This window comes from Hydra viridissima, unplaced genomic scaffold (assembly GCF_058129835.1).
Source record: "Hydra viridissima isolate aposymbiotic clone 2 unplaced genomic scaffold, HvirCarnegie_v1 scaffold_9, whole genome shotgun sequence".
Classification (NCBI taxonomy): domain Eukaryota; kingdom Metazoa; phylum Cnidaria; class Hydrozoa; order Anthoathecata; family Hydridae; genus Hydra; species Hydra viridissima.
The window spans coordinates 745127-760468 of NW_028324308.1; the positions used below are offsets into that span (position 1 = coordinate 745127).

General features: G+C 31.6%; 1 protein-coding gene across 2 annotated transcripts in view; it reads left to right on the forward strand.

Moving 5' to 3' along the window:
• Positions 1-282: 282 nt before the first annotated feature.
• The window catches only part of LOC149883510 (uncharacterized), a 37091-nt gene continuing 22031 nt past the window's right edge, over positions 283-15342 (forward strand). For both annotated transcript variants that reach the window (XM_090097506.1, XM_090097505.1), the window contains exons 1-4: positions 283-471; positions 874-939; positions 1342-1383; positions 2798-2857. In XM_090097506.1, coding sequence (XP_089953632.1) covers positions 459-471; positions 874-939; positions 1342-1383; positions 2798-2857 — 181 coding nt within the window. In that variant the 5' untranslated portion in view covers positions 283-458. The remainder of the gene's footprint in view (positions 472-873; positions 940-1341; positions 1384-2797; positions 2858-15342) is intronic.

Consider the following 15342-nt stretch of genomic DNA (forward strand, 5'->3'; position numbering starts at 1 on the left):
ATATATATAATATATATGCTATGTTAAAAAGTTACATTTAAGGGCATGAAAGAATCCTACGGCTTGCTTGTAAGCATGCGTGAAAGTCTTTACGGAGGCAGTTGTACTTTTAACTCATTTTGAATTTCTTATCCCCATAAACCCTAACAAAATAGCATGTTTAAATTAGATTATTCATCATTTGTTGTTTGTTATTTAAAACTACTTTCTTTATCACTCCTTACAAATTCGCTTACGAAAGGTTATTACGGTATTTCCCAGACCCACCTTTTTAAGCAAATGTAAATATTTAGATAAATCAAATGTATTATCAAATGGCCTGAAAAGAACCGTTTTAAATTGTTACAGTAAAATGAAACAGAATTCAAATATCTTCTGATAAAAGCAAGGATGAGTTACTAGAGTCTGTGGCTGCTACTTGATTTTGACTTTGCTTTCCCTTCGTGATTTTAGTATCAATGTACAGTTTAGGTATGGTTACCTAAAAAAACGTGTGTCCATACAAAGTTCCAATAACACCCAGTTACTAGTTTTGTTTTTACTTTTGTTGATGTAAAATTATATTCTTCAACTATTCTTTACCTTTATTTAATATTTCGCTTGAGGAAAATTTACATTGCTATTCTCTTAAGTTGATATTTTCAGTTTAAGATTGAAACAAATATTGATTAAAATGCGTTGAGTTAGACTTAAACTTATCAATGTAAATTACATTTGGAGAAACATTGTCAATCAGAAAAGTGATTTTTATTCAAAATAAAAGATTATCATTCTTTTGATTGTTTTAATTTTCTTATAATAATAAATTTGAGAATCTTTCATAATTTTAAAAGACATGCTTTTCTCTGAATCATCTATATCTTTTATTTTAAGATGGTTGTCACCTTTGCTGTAAATGTGTACTTTTGTGGCTGTTAATACTCTGTTTGGTTAGAAAAGGTTAGTCTTTTTGATTCTAAAGACCATTCTCAATTTTCATGAAAAAACCTAGGCATATTGAACTGTGAACAAAGTGAAGTCAAATTTGTTCAAAAAAGCGTGCAAAGTTCTCAGATCTGCCCGTGTTACCATTGTGGTGTATGCAATGTGATATTTGTGCAAAGTTTGTTTTTAGTATATCTCTCTTTATATATGTATGATTTAGGAAAGTGAAGTCTAAAATCTACTTTGAAACTGTGTATAAACTCTCTGATTGTCATTCTACCTTCTTTGGACTAACTCAGTTAAAACCTCAATGAAAAAAGAATCATGTGTTAAAAAATGATGTTACATATAGGGAACAGATGGGAAAAGGAGGGAACTAAGTATTTCAATAGTCTAATCTTTTAGTTCTTTCTGTAGGTGACAATAATCTTGGTGAATGTTGCTCTTATCTGACTCAAGGTAAGCTATATTTATGTCATTATTTGTCTCTCTTATAAATTAGTAATTGCAGTTGTTAATTTTCAGAAAGCCTGGTTTGTGAGCTAATACAGGGTGCGGGAAAAGTTCAGAAACTTTTTAATAAAGGATTGTATTACAATTTTATTAGTCAAAAAAGTATAATAACCTAAGAACATCAAAAGATATATACAATTTTAATTACAAAAGTTCATTTTCAAAAGTTCCTCCAATTGCTCTGATACAAGCTCTGAGACGCCACGGGAACTGATCAATTGCGGCGCTTACCATTTTTTCGTCGATTTTGCTCCACGCTTTCACTAAATCGCGCTTCAACGACTCCACCAACTTGTGTGGTTTAGAACAAACCTTTGCGTCTAGAATCCTCCAGATGGCGTAGTCGAGTGGGTTCAAGTTGGGCGAATACGGCGGCCATTGCTGAGGCGACCAAAATACCGGAAAATTGTTTTTACAAAATTCTTGCGTCGTTCTTGCTCGATATGCTGGCGCAGAATCTTGTTGAAAGATCCAATTTTGGTTCGGAAAGGTTTGTTGTGTCCAAGGCAACACTGCGGCTTGAAGAATATTGGTAACATAGTTGTTGGCGTTGATTTTGATTCCATTTTCGACAAAAATAAGCTCTGTTTTACCCCAAAATGACACTCCGGCCCAAACCATCACTCTAGCTGGCTTCTGGGTGCGTGAAACAATGCGACCTTTTTTGTTAGCCTCAGAAGACCCTGAAGCAGGTACGCGATCATTTTGGACATTGTAGGCTTGCTCAACGGTGAAGAATTTTTTGTCTGAAAAAAGAACTTTTCGTTGAAATTGAGCACCGCGCTCCCGTAATAACCTTTAACATCTTTGTTTTCTTGTTTCGCATTTTGTGTCATCTAGAGGCTGGGCTTTAAGGACTTGAGTTTAAGTTCTTTTTTGACAATGCGACAGACACTGTGCTTATCAATGCCGATTTCTCTGGCCATTTGTCTCATTGAACAGCGGATATTTCATCGAACTTGATCTCGGATTAATTTGCGGTTGGTAGAAATGTTGGCTGTGCGTGGTCTTCCACAAAGAGGACGGTCCTTAGTGTGGCCCAAACGCACAACTTCGATTTGATGTTTATTTTGATGAAGCAGGAAAATTATAGACGTACGAATGTTTTCACGTTCGATAGACGTCTGAAAAAAAAACATTTAAGAACGTTTAATATATCATTCAAGAGAGAATTGAATAACAATTTCAACAATATAAAAAATATTATTAAAAGATTGTTTTATTCAATAAAAATTTTAAAGCAAAAAAAGTTTCCGAACTTTTCCCGCACCCTGTAAAATAAGAAAACTCCAACTTTTAATCGGCGAATTAAACAACAAAAGATATTTATTATTTTAAAGACAAAAATATTGTTTCATAGCTTCAAAACAACCTGAACAAATAAGAAAAGGAGCGGAAGCATGTTGTCCTTACTTAGCAGGTTAGTTTAAAAGTATATGTATAGGGTAGACCCTGGCTAGAAGGCTACAGCTTTAGTTTTTGAGCTCTGTACATTTCTGAATGAACTTTTTTGAAGATATCGTATTGCACTTCAAAAGAATATGAATTTGGCAAGCATGTTCAAGTGTCAAGCATTAAAAAAAAAAAAATTTGTGGCCCAAAAAAGGCCTCCACAAAAGAAAAAAGCATGTGCTAACTTACCCCGGCCCGGGGTAAGTTGCCTATACTCTTAGGGTAAATTGGCACACCATATAAAAAGAGACAAAATTAGCAACATAAAGCATATGTTTCAAGCGCATCTTTTATATGAAAAGTCTTGATGATTTTTATCCAACAATATTTTTTGATATAAACTTTTATTGGCCTTAAGTCGATTGAATAGACTTTCCTTCTATAAGAATAGCATCAACAGCATTTTTTGTAACATTTTTAGAATATACAGGCCTGTCTACATTTTTTTTTTATAATTTCGCATATCTGTAGATCTGTAGTGTTACATAACTTAAGTGAATTAACGGCTAATGCAAAAAGTTGTAAGTTGGCACATGTTGCCAACTAGCCCTGTGATCATTGTGCCAACTAAACCCAAAAGATTTTTGCTCAAAAAATGGCTTATAAATCCCCAAAAACGCGAAATATTGAGAAACACAAAATGTGACTGGTTAGAGTGAACCATCCAACTCGTACATCTATTCGAGTTTACTTGTAGCTAATACTGTTGCTTTTTAAAATTGAAAAAGTAATATAGTTACAAAAATTACAAAATTTGTAAAAAAACACACAAATTGCTATAACTTCTATGCGCACGCGCTTATAGTCCTAATACTACACTGACAGATGAACTAGTTAAGTGGGAAGGTTCCATGTGAATTTTAGAAATTTCTGTTGGAAAATTCCAAAGTTAATCGCAGTGAGTCAACTTACCCCACTAGCCAACTAGCCCCGGTCTCCCCTACCTTTTTTTTTAACATATTAATATCACCTCTACAGGGGTGTTTTATATCAAGTCATCAAAAAAAAGCAAGCTGGTTTTTATTACCCATAATCTTAAATTTTTTCAAAAATTGTGCAAGCTGTTCTAAATTTTTAATTTTTAGTGTAATTACTTTTGTTGTTTAAAAAGCGCAGGTGATTGAGAAATGGCCCTAAATATATAATGGGTGTTGCCAACTCGGCTTTTACTCAATATAATAAAATACAATTTCGAACACAAGAAATTCAATTAATGAAAATTGTATCGTTTGTTATTCACCAAAAAGTAAATACAAGTCTAGTTTTATTACTGCAGGCAACAGATTTTTTAGTAATTTTGAAACCTTTATCAAGACAGTTTTTACTCAAATAAGTTGTGAAAGTTCTGTTTTTAGAATGGATACTTTAAGCTAAATAAATTCTTTTAACATAATTTTAAACAGTTGTATCCTCAGTACTGCATTCTGCACGCACTGCTTCTTACAGAATTTGCAGATCTAGCTTTTTTTTCCTGATTTTTTCCCTTAGTTGAAAGCTATCTATAGTTTGTTATAAAAGTATTCTGCAAAATGCATACTATGGGGATACTTACAAAGTCTCTGTCTCATACCAGATATTTGCTTTCAAAATTTTTTTTATTCTTATAAATTTTTGCTATATTGTTCAAATACCTTTTGGTATCATTTTGTCCATCTTCTGGCCAGATAGTTAGAGTATATCTTTTATATATGTTGTTAAACAGTGAACATCTTATTTTAAATAAATAAAATGTTGTTTAACTGTAAAACACCTTTTTTTTTAAAATCTTTTTAAGTGTTTAAAAACCATCGATAACTTCCTTTTTTGATTTTAAATCATTTTTTTTTTCCTTTCGTTTTCGTTTATCTCATTTCAGTTTTTAATTTCGTTTTCGTTTTGTAGATATTTGGATTTTAACAGACCAGATCACGGTGCATAGGAACATGCTCTATGACCTTGTAACACATCCCCAGAAGTTTTTTTTTGATTATCATTAGAAAACATTTCCTCATTCAAAAAATGTAAACGACAACGTTTTTTGTGGGAGCCTGGAGAGAAATTTCATATTTTAGGGGATGGCCCAGAAACTTTGTTGTTCAAGATAGGCAACTAAAAGACATGGGGCATACTCAAATTTCTAGTATGTTGATACTGGTGTCGAATGAGGATGACTTGCAAAAAATCAGGGTAATTGGAGCTAAACCAACCCCGCCCCGACCCCTAACAGCCCCCTTCCTAGAACTACGTTTTTGTTTTATCATAAACTAGATCCAAATTCATCGACAGATTACAATTTTCATCAAAAAATCTCTTTTCGTTTAAGATTTGTAACAATGCAAAGCTTAAAATTACCCCCTGAAATAACTTTAAATGGTCTTAACTTTTAAACGAAAAATTATTTTTTGATATAATTTGAAATCTGTCGATGAATTTTGATCTAATTTAATATGAAACAAGCAAAAAAGTGAAAAGGTTTTTTAGGAACGATACCCTAGGGGAGGGCTGTAAGAGGCCCTACTTGACCCCTTATAGCCCTCCCCTAGGGTATGGTTCGCTACAATTATTTAATACAGTAAAAAAAAAAAAAATTCTGGTCTTTATGGTTAGATTATGATTGTTATTTTACATTTCAAAATTATACTAAACGTTTGTTCATAGGAGGTTTAGTATTTTACTTTTTACAAGCTACATTCCTGCAAATAGAAAGCTACTTTAAAAGTGCTTGTAGTTGTAAGTAACAACTGCATTTTTTAGCGCCTCTATATAGTTTGGGTTGTGCTATCCAAACTTTCTCATTCGCCAAAACTAATTGAAATTCTGATGAATGGATTCAAGAGCTTGTTCGGTCCAGTAGCCTAAGCCTATAGAATACAAGAAGTACAAAAGAAATGCAAGTTTATTTAATAAATACTTTATGCAAATTTTACGTTGAAATAGAGAATTTAGTAACTAAGATTATAAATTATTTTCTATCAAATTTAAAAGTTATTTATCCGAGACTCCACCTTCCATGTCGATGAATTCGATGATATGATTCATTATGCTTCATTATGTGTACCTTCAAAGGAATTGTAGCCCTTAGATTTCTGTAGCTTGTAGAGAACTTCTCTAAACCTTTTACATATGTGGAGCTTAATGATTTTCCAAAACAACCATGGACTGTTTTTTCAAAATTTCTAAGTACCTTAATGTATTTGGCAGCGGAAACTCCAAGGCCACACTAGGGTGTTTTGATGTTGCAGTTTGTTTTCTAACCATTTGAAGCAAAACCTTTAGATCTTCAGATACTGTGTAATCTAAGGGTGAAATGTTTAACTAATCCAAAATTAACCGCAAATTATGGTATTTTTTGTTCTATGAAGGCAGAATGGCCAATATAATAGTTTTGTGGACGCTTGAATCTTTAAAATCTTTACACGCATATCCGTCACACTTGCTCAGTTTCTCTGGAACTTTATTATTTTTTAACTCTGGTTTTATGGTTATTGACAGTGTAACTTTAAGGAATTCCGTGCCCTCCATCTTCACCTAATTTGATATCAACATCATTTGTTTCTTAACTTGTGTGATGAAGTACCATTGCTACATGCTCTTCACTTTTATTGCAATACACAGTAGGAGTATCTTTTTCTACACATCCATAAAAATATGAATAATGCAAACTGCAATCTAGCTATCAAAAAATATTTTTTTTGGTAAAAGTTTACATATCTCTTCGCTTTCATTTAATTCTAATAGCAATAGGATTTTATCACAATTGAATAATTTTCCAATCATTTTGTTAATCTCAATCAGTTTAATATTGAAACCAGATTCCACACTTTTCCGTCCTGCCTCACTTCTCAGAAATTGTGCAACTTCAATCATGTTGCGATTTCTTAAAAATCATAATGAAATTATTACAAAAATTGGCTTTAAACTCATAACAAATTTTTTTTTAAAAGTATTTTTAAGCAACAAAAACTTACCTGGCATATAGTTTTGATTGAAGTTTGCTCAATTTATCTAAAGAAAAGAAAGGTTTTTTAACCTCAGTCTTTCCGAAAGAGACAGTGAGTTGCTTCGGACCAAAAGTTTTCAAAGCTAAGGTGTTCCCTGAGTCATTTGTGCTGAAATCTTTGAAAAAACTGGACAAAACGTTTCCTTGCGTTGATTTTACAATGACAGTCAAATTCTTTTGCCTTTCTAATTTCGTACAGGGATGTGGAATTCCTTGTCCCACTTGGGGATGGCAATCTTGACAAATTAGTCTTTCTGCAGTTTTATTTGAAACATCTTTAGCGCCTTGGTAAACAAGTTTTCCCGACAAATTTAACCATAGGGGCCAATATTTATTCCACTTTTGATTTGCGTCCATTTTCAAAAGTAAAACATTCACATTTTCTCCCTCTAATAACTATGGTATTCAGGTCTAAATTTTATAGCATATGTATGGCAACTGTAATAACCAAAGTATCGTAACTAAATTTTAACTAAAGCAAATTAAACATCAATATAGTTATAATTACCTTCATAAAACGGCCACATGGTGAAGCAAGGAACAGTCCCTGCAAGCATTTTTCTACATTTCAAACGAAGCATGTTAGGAAGGTCAGAGTTATCCGCTGAATAATCTTTCTTTAAAAATATCTTAAAATTTATTTAATAATCTTTGCAGAAGTTTTGATAAGGTTTGAGTAGTCATTTTTATCTTTATTTTTAGATTTAAATAAAATGTTTCAGCATTATTTATTGGTCTTAAGTCCTTGACTTTCCTAAAGCAGCAAATGCAAAACTTTTTAACTAAATCACCATGTTCTTTTGCTTGTTTAAGCATTTTAATTGAATGCTTCAATTAAAAACTTCTGAAATAGATTAATAATATTGGCAAGACATATCGGTCATATCAATCAAATGTCAATATAATGACTACAAACATGCTTTCACTTCGTATGTTAACGCGTGTGAGGAGTTATTATGCAACCTTTAACAATTAGCAACTGCTAGCTTTTACCAATTGTTGATAATTAAAGACTGCATTGCTTTGTTTTTATTTCAATAGCAACTGCTGGCTATTGAAATAAATAATTACCCTGATTTTTTGCAAGTCATCCTCATTTGACACCAGTATCAACATACTAGAAATTTTAGTATGCCCCATCTCTCTTGGTTACCTATCTTGAACAACAAAATTCCTGGGCACTCCCCTAAAATATGTGATTTCTCCCCAGGCCCCCTCTAAAAAAAGTTGTCGTTAACATTTTTTGAACGAGGAAATATTTTCTAATGACAATCAAAAAAAACTTCTGGGGATGTGTTGCAAAACTTCTGGGGATGTGTTGCAAGGTCATAGAGCATGTTCCTATGCACCGTGAGATGTAAAGACACACAACAAGTACTTTACATGTAAGTGTCTTTACATCTGCTCTACTAAAACCCAAGTAAAAACCGAAAAAGAGCAGATGTTAAGACTGCTGTAAAATATTTTTAGACATAACAAGTATATTTCAAAAAAGTTTACAGCACAACAGATATAAAACTCAATAAATCATAAATTACTATTAACTTTTAACTGTTGACAAATATTTTAAGTATAACTTTGTCAAAAGTTAGGATAAGACAGTGTCACATAGTGACGCAGTTCATGGGTGTGTTAGCAGCACCTTATACAATATCAAAATATGTTTTGATTCACAAAAATTTTGACATGCGGTTGCGTCTAAATTATTACGCTAAGCTCCCTGAAGACGCAAGCAAATTTTCAGCTGAAGAAAATAAATCTGCATATAATACTCTTCTATTCTTCCAAAATGCAAATGAACCTTCAACAAAAATATCTTTTATCTAGCTAACATAACATGCACTGACTTAATTAGTTATTGAATAGTGTGTGCTAGACACAGAATATGTTAATAAGGCATTGCAGCATATGACACAAAATAATCTGAATTTCCTTCCTGGTGGCTACTTTCATATTCTCTTGAGTTATCTTTATTCTCTATTCCACTGTCATCACCATATTCATCTGAAATGTCTTCGTTACAGATAACAGCGCTTGTTCTTGTTTTAGGTCTAAATTCAGGAGTATTCACATACTGCATCGGACAGAGTGATTCTATACCATTTACAAAATCTAGACCATTTACCGGATTTCTTACCAATAAACTCGGTAATGTTTGTGATTTCGCACCTCCACGAGCTAAATCACTTTGTTTTTGTTTCTTTGCCAAGTTGTTATTTCTCCGAGTTGTCATTTCTTCTTAAGTTCTTTACGAATTTCTGGATGACAAGTTCGAAGGTGCGTACTTAAATTTGCTGTATTTTTTTTACTAACTATAAAATGCAAACTTTCAGTTTTTTATTGCCCACTATACACATGCTTTTATAATTCTGCGGCAAAATAGCATAAAAATCATGAATGCCGTTTTTTCTTTTTCTCCTTCTAAGACTAGCAGCACCCACTCATTTGTTATAAAAAAATTAAAACAAAGATGATTAGCGAGTAAACAAAGTCCGCTTGACAATTAGCGTTGTGCTTAAGTTTCATATGTCGTTGAGATGTTTTATTGAGGTTTTGCTAAAATTACCGCAAAGTAAGTTTAACAAAAATACCTTGGATCTCTTGCTAATTTATAAGCTCTACGTGCGGTATCCCGAATTGTATAAAGGTAATCTTTATTTATCGTTCCTAATAAAAAAACTACTTCGATTTTATTTCGTTCTTTTACATTAATTTTAAGTGTTTATATCGTTTCCGTTTTTAAAAACAGCCTTCGTTTTTTATTTCGTTTTAGTTTAACAAAAAAGTTGGACTTTCGTCTTTCTTTCGTTTTCGTTAACAAAAATAACATTAACTGTTGCTGCATATTTCAAGAATTAGAAAAAGTGGCATTCAAATAGAAATCTTTACAGTAAGAAAACTTTGTTTTATAAAAAAAGAAGAAACTAACCCAAGAAAGCATTCAGAAGATGGTAAACATTTAAACTCGCGTATCATATCATATACAATTAACAATTGTGTTAATCCTGTTGCATTACCCATATTAACTTGACAAAGATGAATCCATCATTTATACCCATCGTGAGGAAACAATGCTCAGTTTATTTTTTGTACAGGTGCAGACAAATTTCTATTTTAACTACTTCGCAAAAACAAGGAAACATGATTAAACTTTTTGCATTAATAAATTACATAGCTATACAAGAATAAATGACAAGCTGCTTTTTGGAGTAACTTTTAGCTTTTACCACTCTTTTTAACCTCTAAGAAACCTAATTACATGTAGCACGGATGGTTTCCGATGAAATTTTGTTCGAACAATGCGTTAATTTAGCTTTCATCTGAGTTAAACTTTGGTAAGAGGACGAATAGCTTTCCAAAATGCTATAAATAGTAAAATCCATTTGGCTTAAAACTGAAGAAGAGGAAGGAAAAAAATCTTTTCCCTGGAATCCTACCATATTATCCTTTCACCAATCTTAAACAGCGTTTCTGTTATGAGTATACAAGTCTCATTAAATGTCCTATCGATCTATCGATCTAGGGAATCAAGTGCTCCTTTAACAATTGCAACTGAACATGTTGATTTATTTTTACGCCCTCTTCAATAAAGATAGGTATTTTTTTCACCAACAAAGGTTGCACCTGCCCAAATCATTACATATGCTGGTTTTTAGCGCTGATAAGCCATTCTCTTATTTACAGAGATTTCTTTTTTCTGTGCGCAATTCTAATCGTTCAGATTATTGTGTACTGCTTGCATTGTAAATCCACAGCACTGGAGATTGCATCCCACTCTTAAGCTTATCCAAAAGAAGCTTTGCACAGCTTAGTCGTTTTGCTTCGGTGGTATCTGGCAGAATAAAGGGTTTGCTCTTTTGAATGCTGTAAGTTTAAGATCAACTTTTGATATATTATTAATTTACAATTCATACCATAGCTGACATTTGCTTTTGAAGTCAACTTTCTTATGTTCTTTAGATTTCTCTTGATTTATTCTCGAGTGTTCTTGATTAGACTGGGTCAAGTCAGACTTGAAAAATTGACTTAAGCAAATGCGTAAACGGAACTTGAAAATTTCAAGCTCGTGCTTGAGTAAGTCGAACTTGAAAAATAATCAAGGCGTTGAGTTCAGGGCATTTTTCCGAAAATGCACTTAGCAACCAATATCGGCAATGCATTTTTTTAACAAGAAAAACCTTTTGCTGAAACAAATTCATGTAACGATATTTGTCTAATATACGATTAAATAAAAAGTCAATAGCATAGTAAAAAAAGAAAACTGTATTGCAATGTATTTTTCATTATAGAAATAAATTCATCTTGGCACATTCAGTTCCAAATCCTAAGATGTAGGTAACCAACAGTTGGTCATATGTAGCAAATAAATAATCAAGACAATATCTCTTGATTTCTCCATTTCAACAGATTACGTTTAAATAAAAATACATGGAAGTGTTCTAGAAAACATAGAATCCTGTTTTGACGCCTTATGGGGATAATACTATACCACAATCTATTTTTATATGTATATTTTTTTCTAATATTTTAATAAAAATAAGTTTTTTTAAAAATTACTGACAAAACTATTTTAAACAAAACTGGTTACTATATATATAAATACTATATATATATATATATATATATATATATATATATATATATATATATATATATATATACATCGGTATTTCTATTGATATATATAGGTATTTCTATTGATCATTTGGAGTCAATTGGAGATCACATATGGGGACAGGTCTTCTGATATTTTTGGACCACTTATAGAAACAAAAAAGAAAACTTTTACAAAACCATTGATAGCATCTTGTTGATTAGCACATGAAAAAGAACAAACTTCACCGTTAAAAAAAATATCTCTCAATTAAAAAAATGCAAATTAGTGAATCCAAATCCGGATTTCGGAATTTCGGAATTCCGAAATTCCGTCATATTTTGAAATTTTAAAAATCCGGAATTCAAAAACGAAAATTCCGGATTTTTCGAATTTAGAAGTTCGATTATTTAATTCTTATTTTATTTTTGAAGTTATTTAGAACTGTTTTTATAAAAATTTCAAAAAAAACTTGTTTTTATATTATGTATTTCTTCCGTTCTAAAAATTTTAATTTTTATTACTAAAAACGTTTTTCAACAACAAAGTTGTCATCCTCAGTAGTATAATACAACAGTTTTTAGTAATAAAAATTAAAATTTTTAAAACGGAATAAATACATGATATAAAAACAAAACAAAAGTTTTTTTTTGAAATTTTTAGAATTTCGAATTTAGAAGAACTTTTACTATAGATGGCAGCATTGTGTACTTTCATTGTTATAAATTCAAAAAATTTAAATTTTAGTAGGCTTAGGCTACTGCAAATGCATTAAAATTTTTTTTTTAAATGAAATATTAACATTAAGAAATTAAATTGTATGCAGAGCAGACAAAGTAAGTCATTATATTAATTTTATGTTTCAAAAATTTTGTAGACTTAGATTGTTATTGTTTTAAATCCCAACCCAAGTATGGTAGATAAATCTGAAGAAACTTTTATGGACATTTCAAAAGAAAGCTCATCAAATTCTGGGTGGAAATATTTTCTACGAGGGAAAACAAATCAGGTGGCGAAATGCATGGAATGCAAGCAAGTTTTAAAGATATTGGGTGGATGTACAACTCCCATGCACACACATCTTCGTTCTAAACACAACACAGTTTTGAACAAGCGAAAGTTTGATGAAAATACAACAGCTTCTACATTTGACAGTAACGATAGTGTTGTGAGCACAACCAGAAAAACGAACACGATCATTGATTTTTTCAAGTCAAAAAAAGATGAAACTTTTCCTGCCGTAGTAGCTAGAATGATTGCTTCTGATGGTTTACCGTTTCGTGTTTTTTGTACGTCAAACGATTTAAGAAAATGTTTAACAATGCGTGGATTCGGTGATATTCCAAAATCACCCACCAGCATACAGAAAGTCGTGATGGATTATACTAAAAAAATTAAACAATTGCAAATTGCTGAAATTAATCAATTAAAAAAGAATTTATGCTTTAGTCTAACATTAGTAAAATTGTTAGAGGACAAGTTAGAATCATTTCAGTTAAATATAAGGAACGATATTTCGTGTATTGTAACTGATGGTGCTTCTATGATGCAAAAAGTGGGTAGATTATTACCATGTGAACAAATTTTGTGTTTTGCTCATGCAATTCAGAATGTAATTGTAAATGTGATCTACAAACAAACAGAGAAAGAGGTAGATGAAGATGATTATGAGAGTGTTCTAGACCTGGACTCTGATGAAGAAGATTTAAGTGATGATGAAGGAATGCAAGTGGGGACGAGAAATGAATGTGATGTAGAAATTATTAAAAAGTTTACATTGCGAAATGTAATCATGAAAGTTCGGGTAATTGTTCGAATGTTTCGACGTTCCCCTTTAAAAAATGAAGTGTTGCAAAAACATATGAAGTAAGATCATGGAAAGGAATTGCAGCTATTGCTTGATTCGAAGACTAGATGGAGTAGCCTGATGTCCATGTTAGAACGTTTTAATCTTTTGAAAAGTTCAATAAAAAAGGCAATAATTGATATCAAAGTGGATACATTTTTGAATGATTCAGAATGAAATATAATATCTACAGTTTCTAGAAATTTGAAGCCTATAAAATTAGCTGTAGACGCGTTATGCCGTGCTGATGCAAATTTACTTTCTGCGGATGCAACATTTACGTTTGTGTTAGAAAATTTTGATGAGAATGAAGAAATTGGCCGTGAAATGAAAAAAGAATTTGAAGTTCAAATTAATCGAAGAAGAACTGTGGTATCCGATGTTCTTCAATATTTGCATAATGGGGGTAAAACCAAAATTCACAAGAACATTTTGCGTCGCTCGAAAACTGAAATAACCAAAATTATCATATCCCTAATCCAAAGACTTAGTGGTGAAGTAGCATTAGAAATAGACCCGACAGTATCTGAATCTACTAAAATGGATGACGATAAACCTATCGAATCATTGGAAACTCAGTTATCCTTGCAGGAAATTCTTCAGCAAAAGATAAAGGAATCACTCTCGGAATCACGGTCAAAAGTTCTACAAAAATCATCGATTCATTCCGAAATTCGCAGTGGAATGAAATTTTGGGATGAAGGGGGATCCCGCGGAATGCTTTTGGAAGATCTTTACAAAAGTTTATTAACAATTCCACCAACTAGTGTGGAGTCAGAGGGCGCTTTTTCCGCTGCAGGAGCATTTTCAAAAAAATTCGATCAAGGCTCAACGACAAAACATTGGATACTTTGTGTTTTTTAAGAAGCTTTTTCAAAAATCAAAATGAAAATTGAACTTTCATTTTGCAATTTTATTTATGTAGTTCAAAAAAATTTTAATATGAAATATTTCCTTATTTTGTAATTTGTTTTAATTTTGTTGTTTTGAACTAAATACATTTATGTTAAAAAATAATGTACTTTCTTTTCTTTATATTTTTTAAATTCTTCTATAATAATTCCGGAATTAAACCGAAATTCCGGATTTCATCTCCTGTAATTCCGAAAATCCGGAATTCAGTTTTTTACAAAAAAATGGATTCACTAATAGCAATGTAATGAAATTCATGATCTTGATAAAGAACTAATGCAAAAACAAATAGAAATAGCTAATATATAAATAAACTTGCTCCAGCAAAAGCAACAAAACAAACAAAAAGAGCATGAAATTAAAATGGAAATTTACCAAAAAAAATAAGTTTAAAAAAAAAAATAATAAAATTATTCTATTTGAGAGAAATTATTTTCAAACATAATCAGATCTAGCTTTTTTAAGAATTTTTGAATTTATAATATGCAGTATAAATATTTGTAAATAATATTTTTGTTATTAGACTTAATAATCAGACGCACAAAAAAATTTCTCCCCAATTTCATTTCTTCTTGTTTCTCCAAAAAATATCTCTTGTGAATGCTTTAGCGCAGTCTTCTTGATTGCTATTTTGTATTTCATTGTCTTTACGACGATCATTTTCTAGAAGGGCAGTGTTGTAAAGCACAAAACAGGATATTACTATGGCTATGGAATTTCGGAGTTTTGTTCGTGAGGAAATGTTAAGACAAGGAAATCGTTTACTTCATAGATCAAAACAACATTCAACTGCCATGCGTATAATTCTCAAACTGTTATTGTATCGGACTTCACTTTCATTTTCTGGGTTAGAAAAAGGTCATTAAATATTGTCTTTACCAGGATAGCCAGAATCACCTTTAACATGAACATGTTGGCGAGCTTCTAAAACTTCTCAAGCAGACCATACTTGAAAAAATGACTTGATATTTCAAAAACTCTCGTTTTTCAAGTCTGACTTCAGTTCAAGTCCGCTTCTTGCATTCCGTTTAAGTCCGACTTGAAGTCTGACTTGAAATTTCAACTCCGCTTCTTGCATTCGGAAAGAACTTTTGCTTTTTGAAGTCTGGTTTGAAGTCAGAC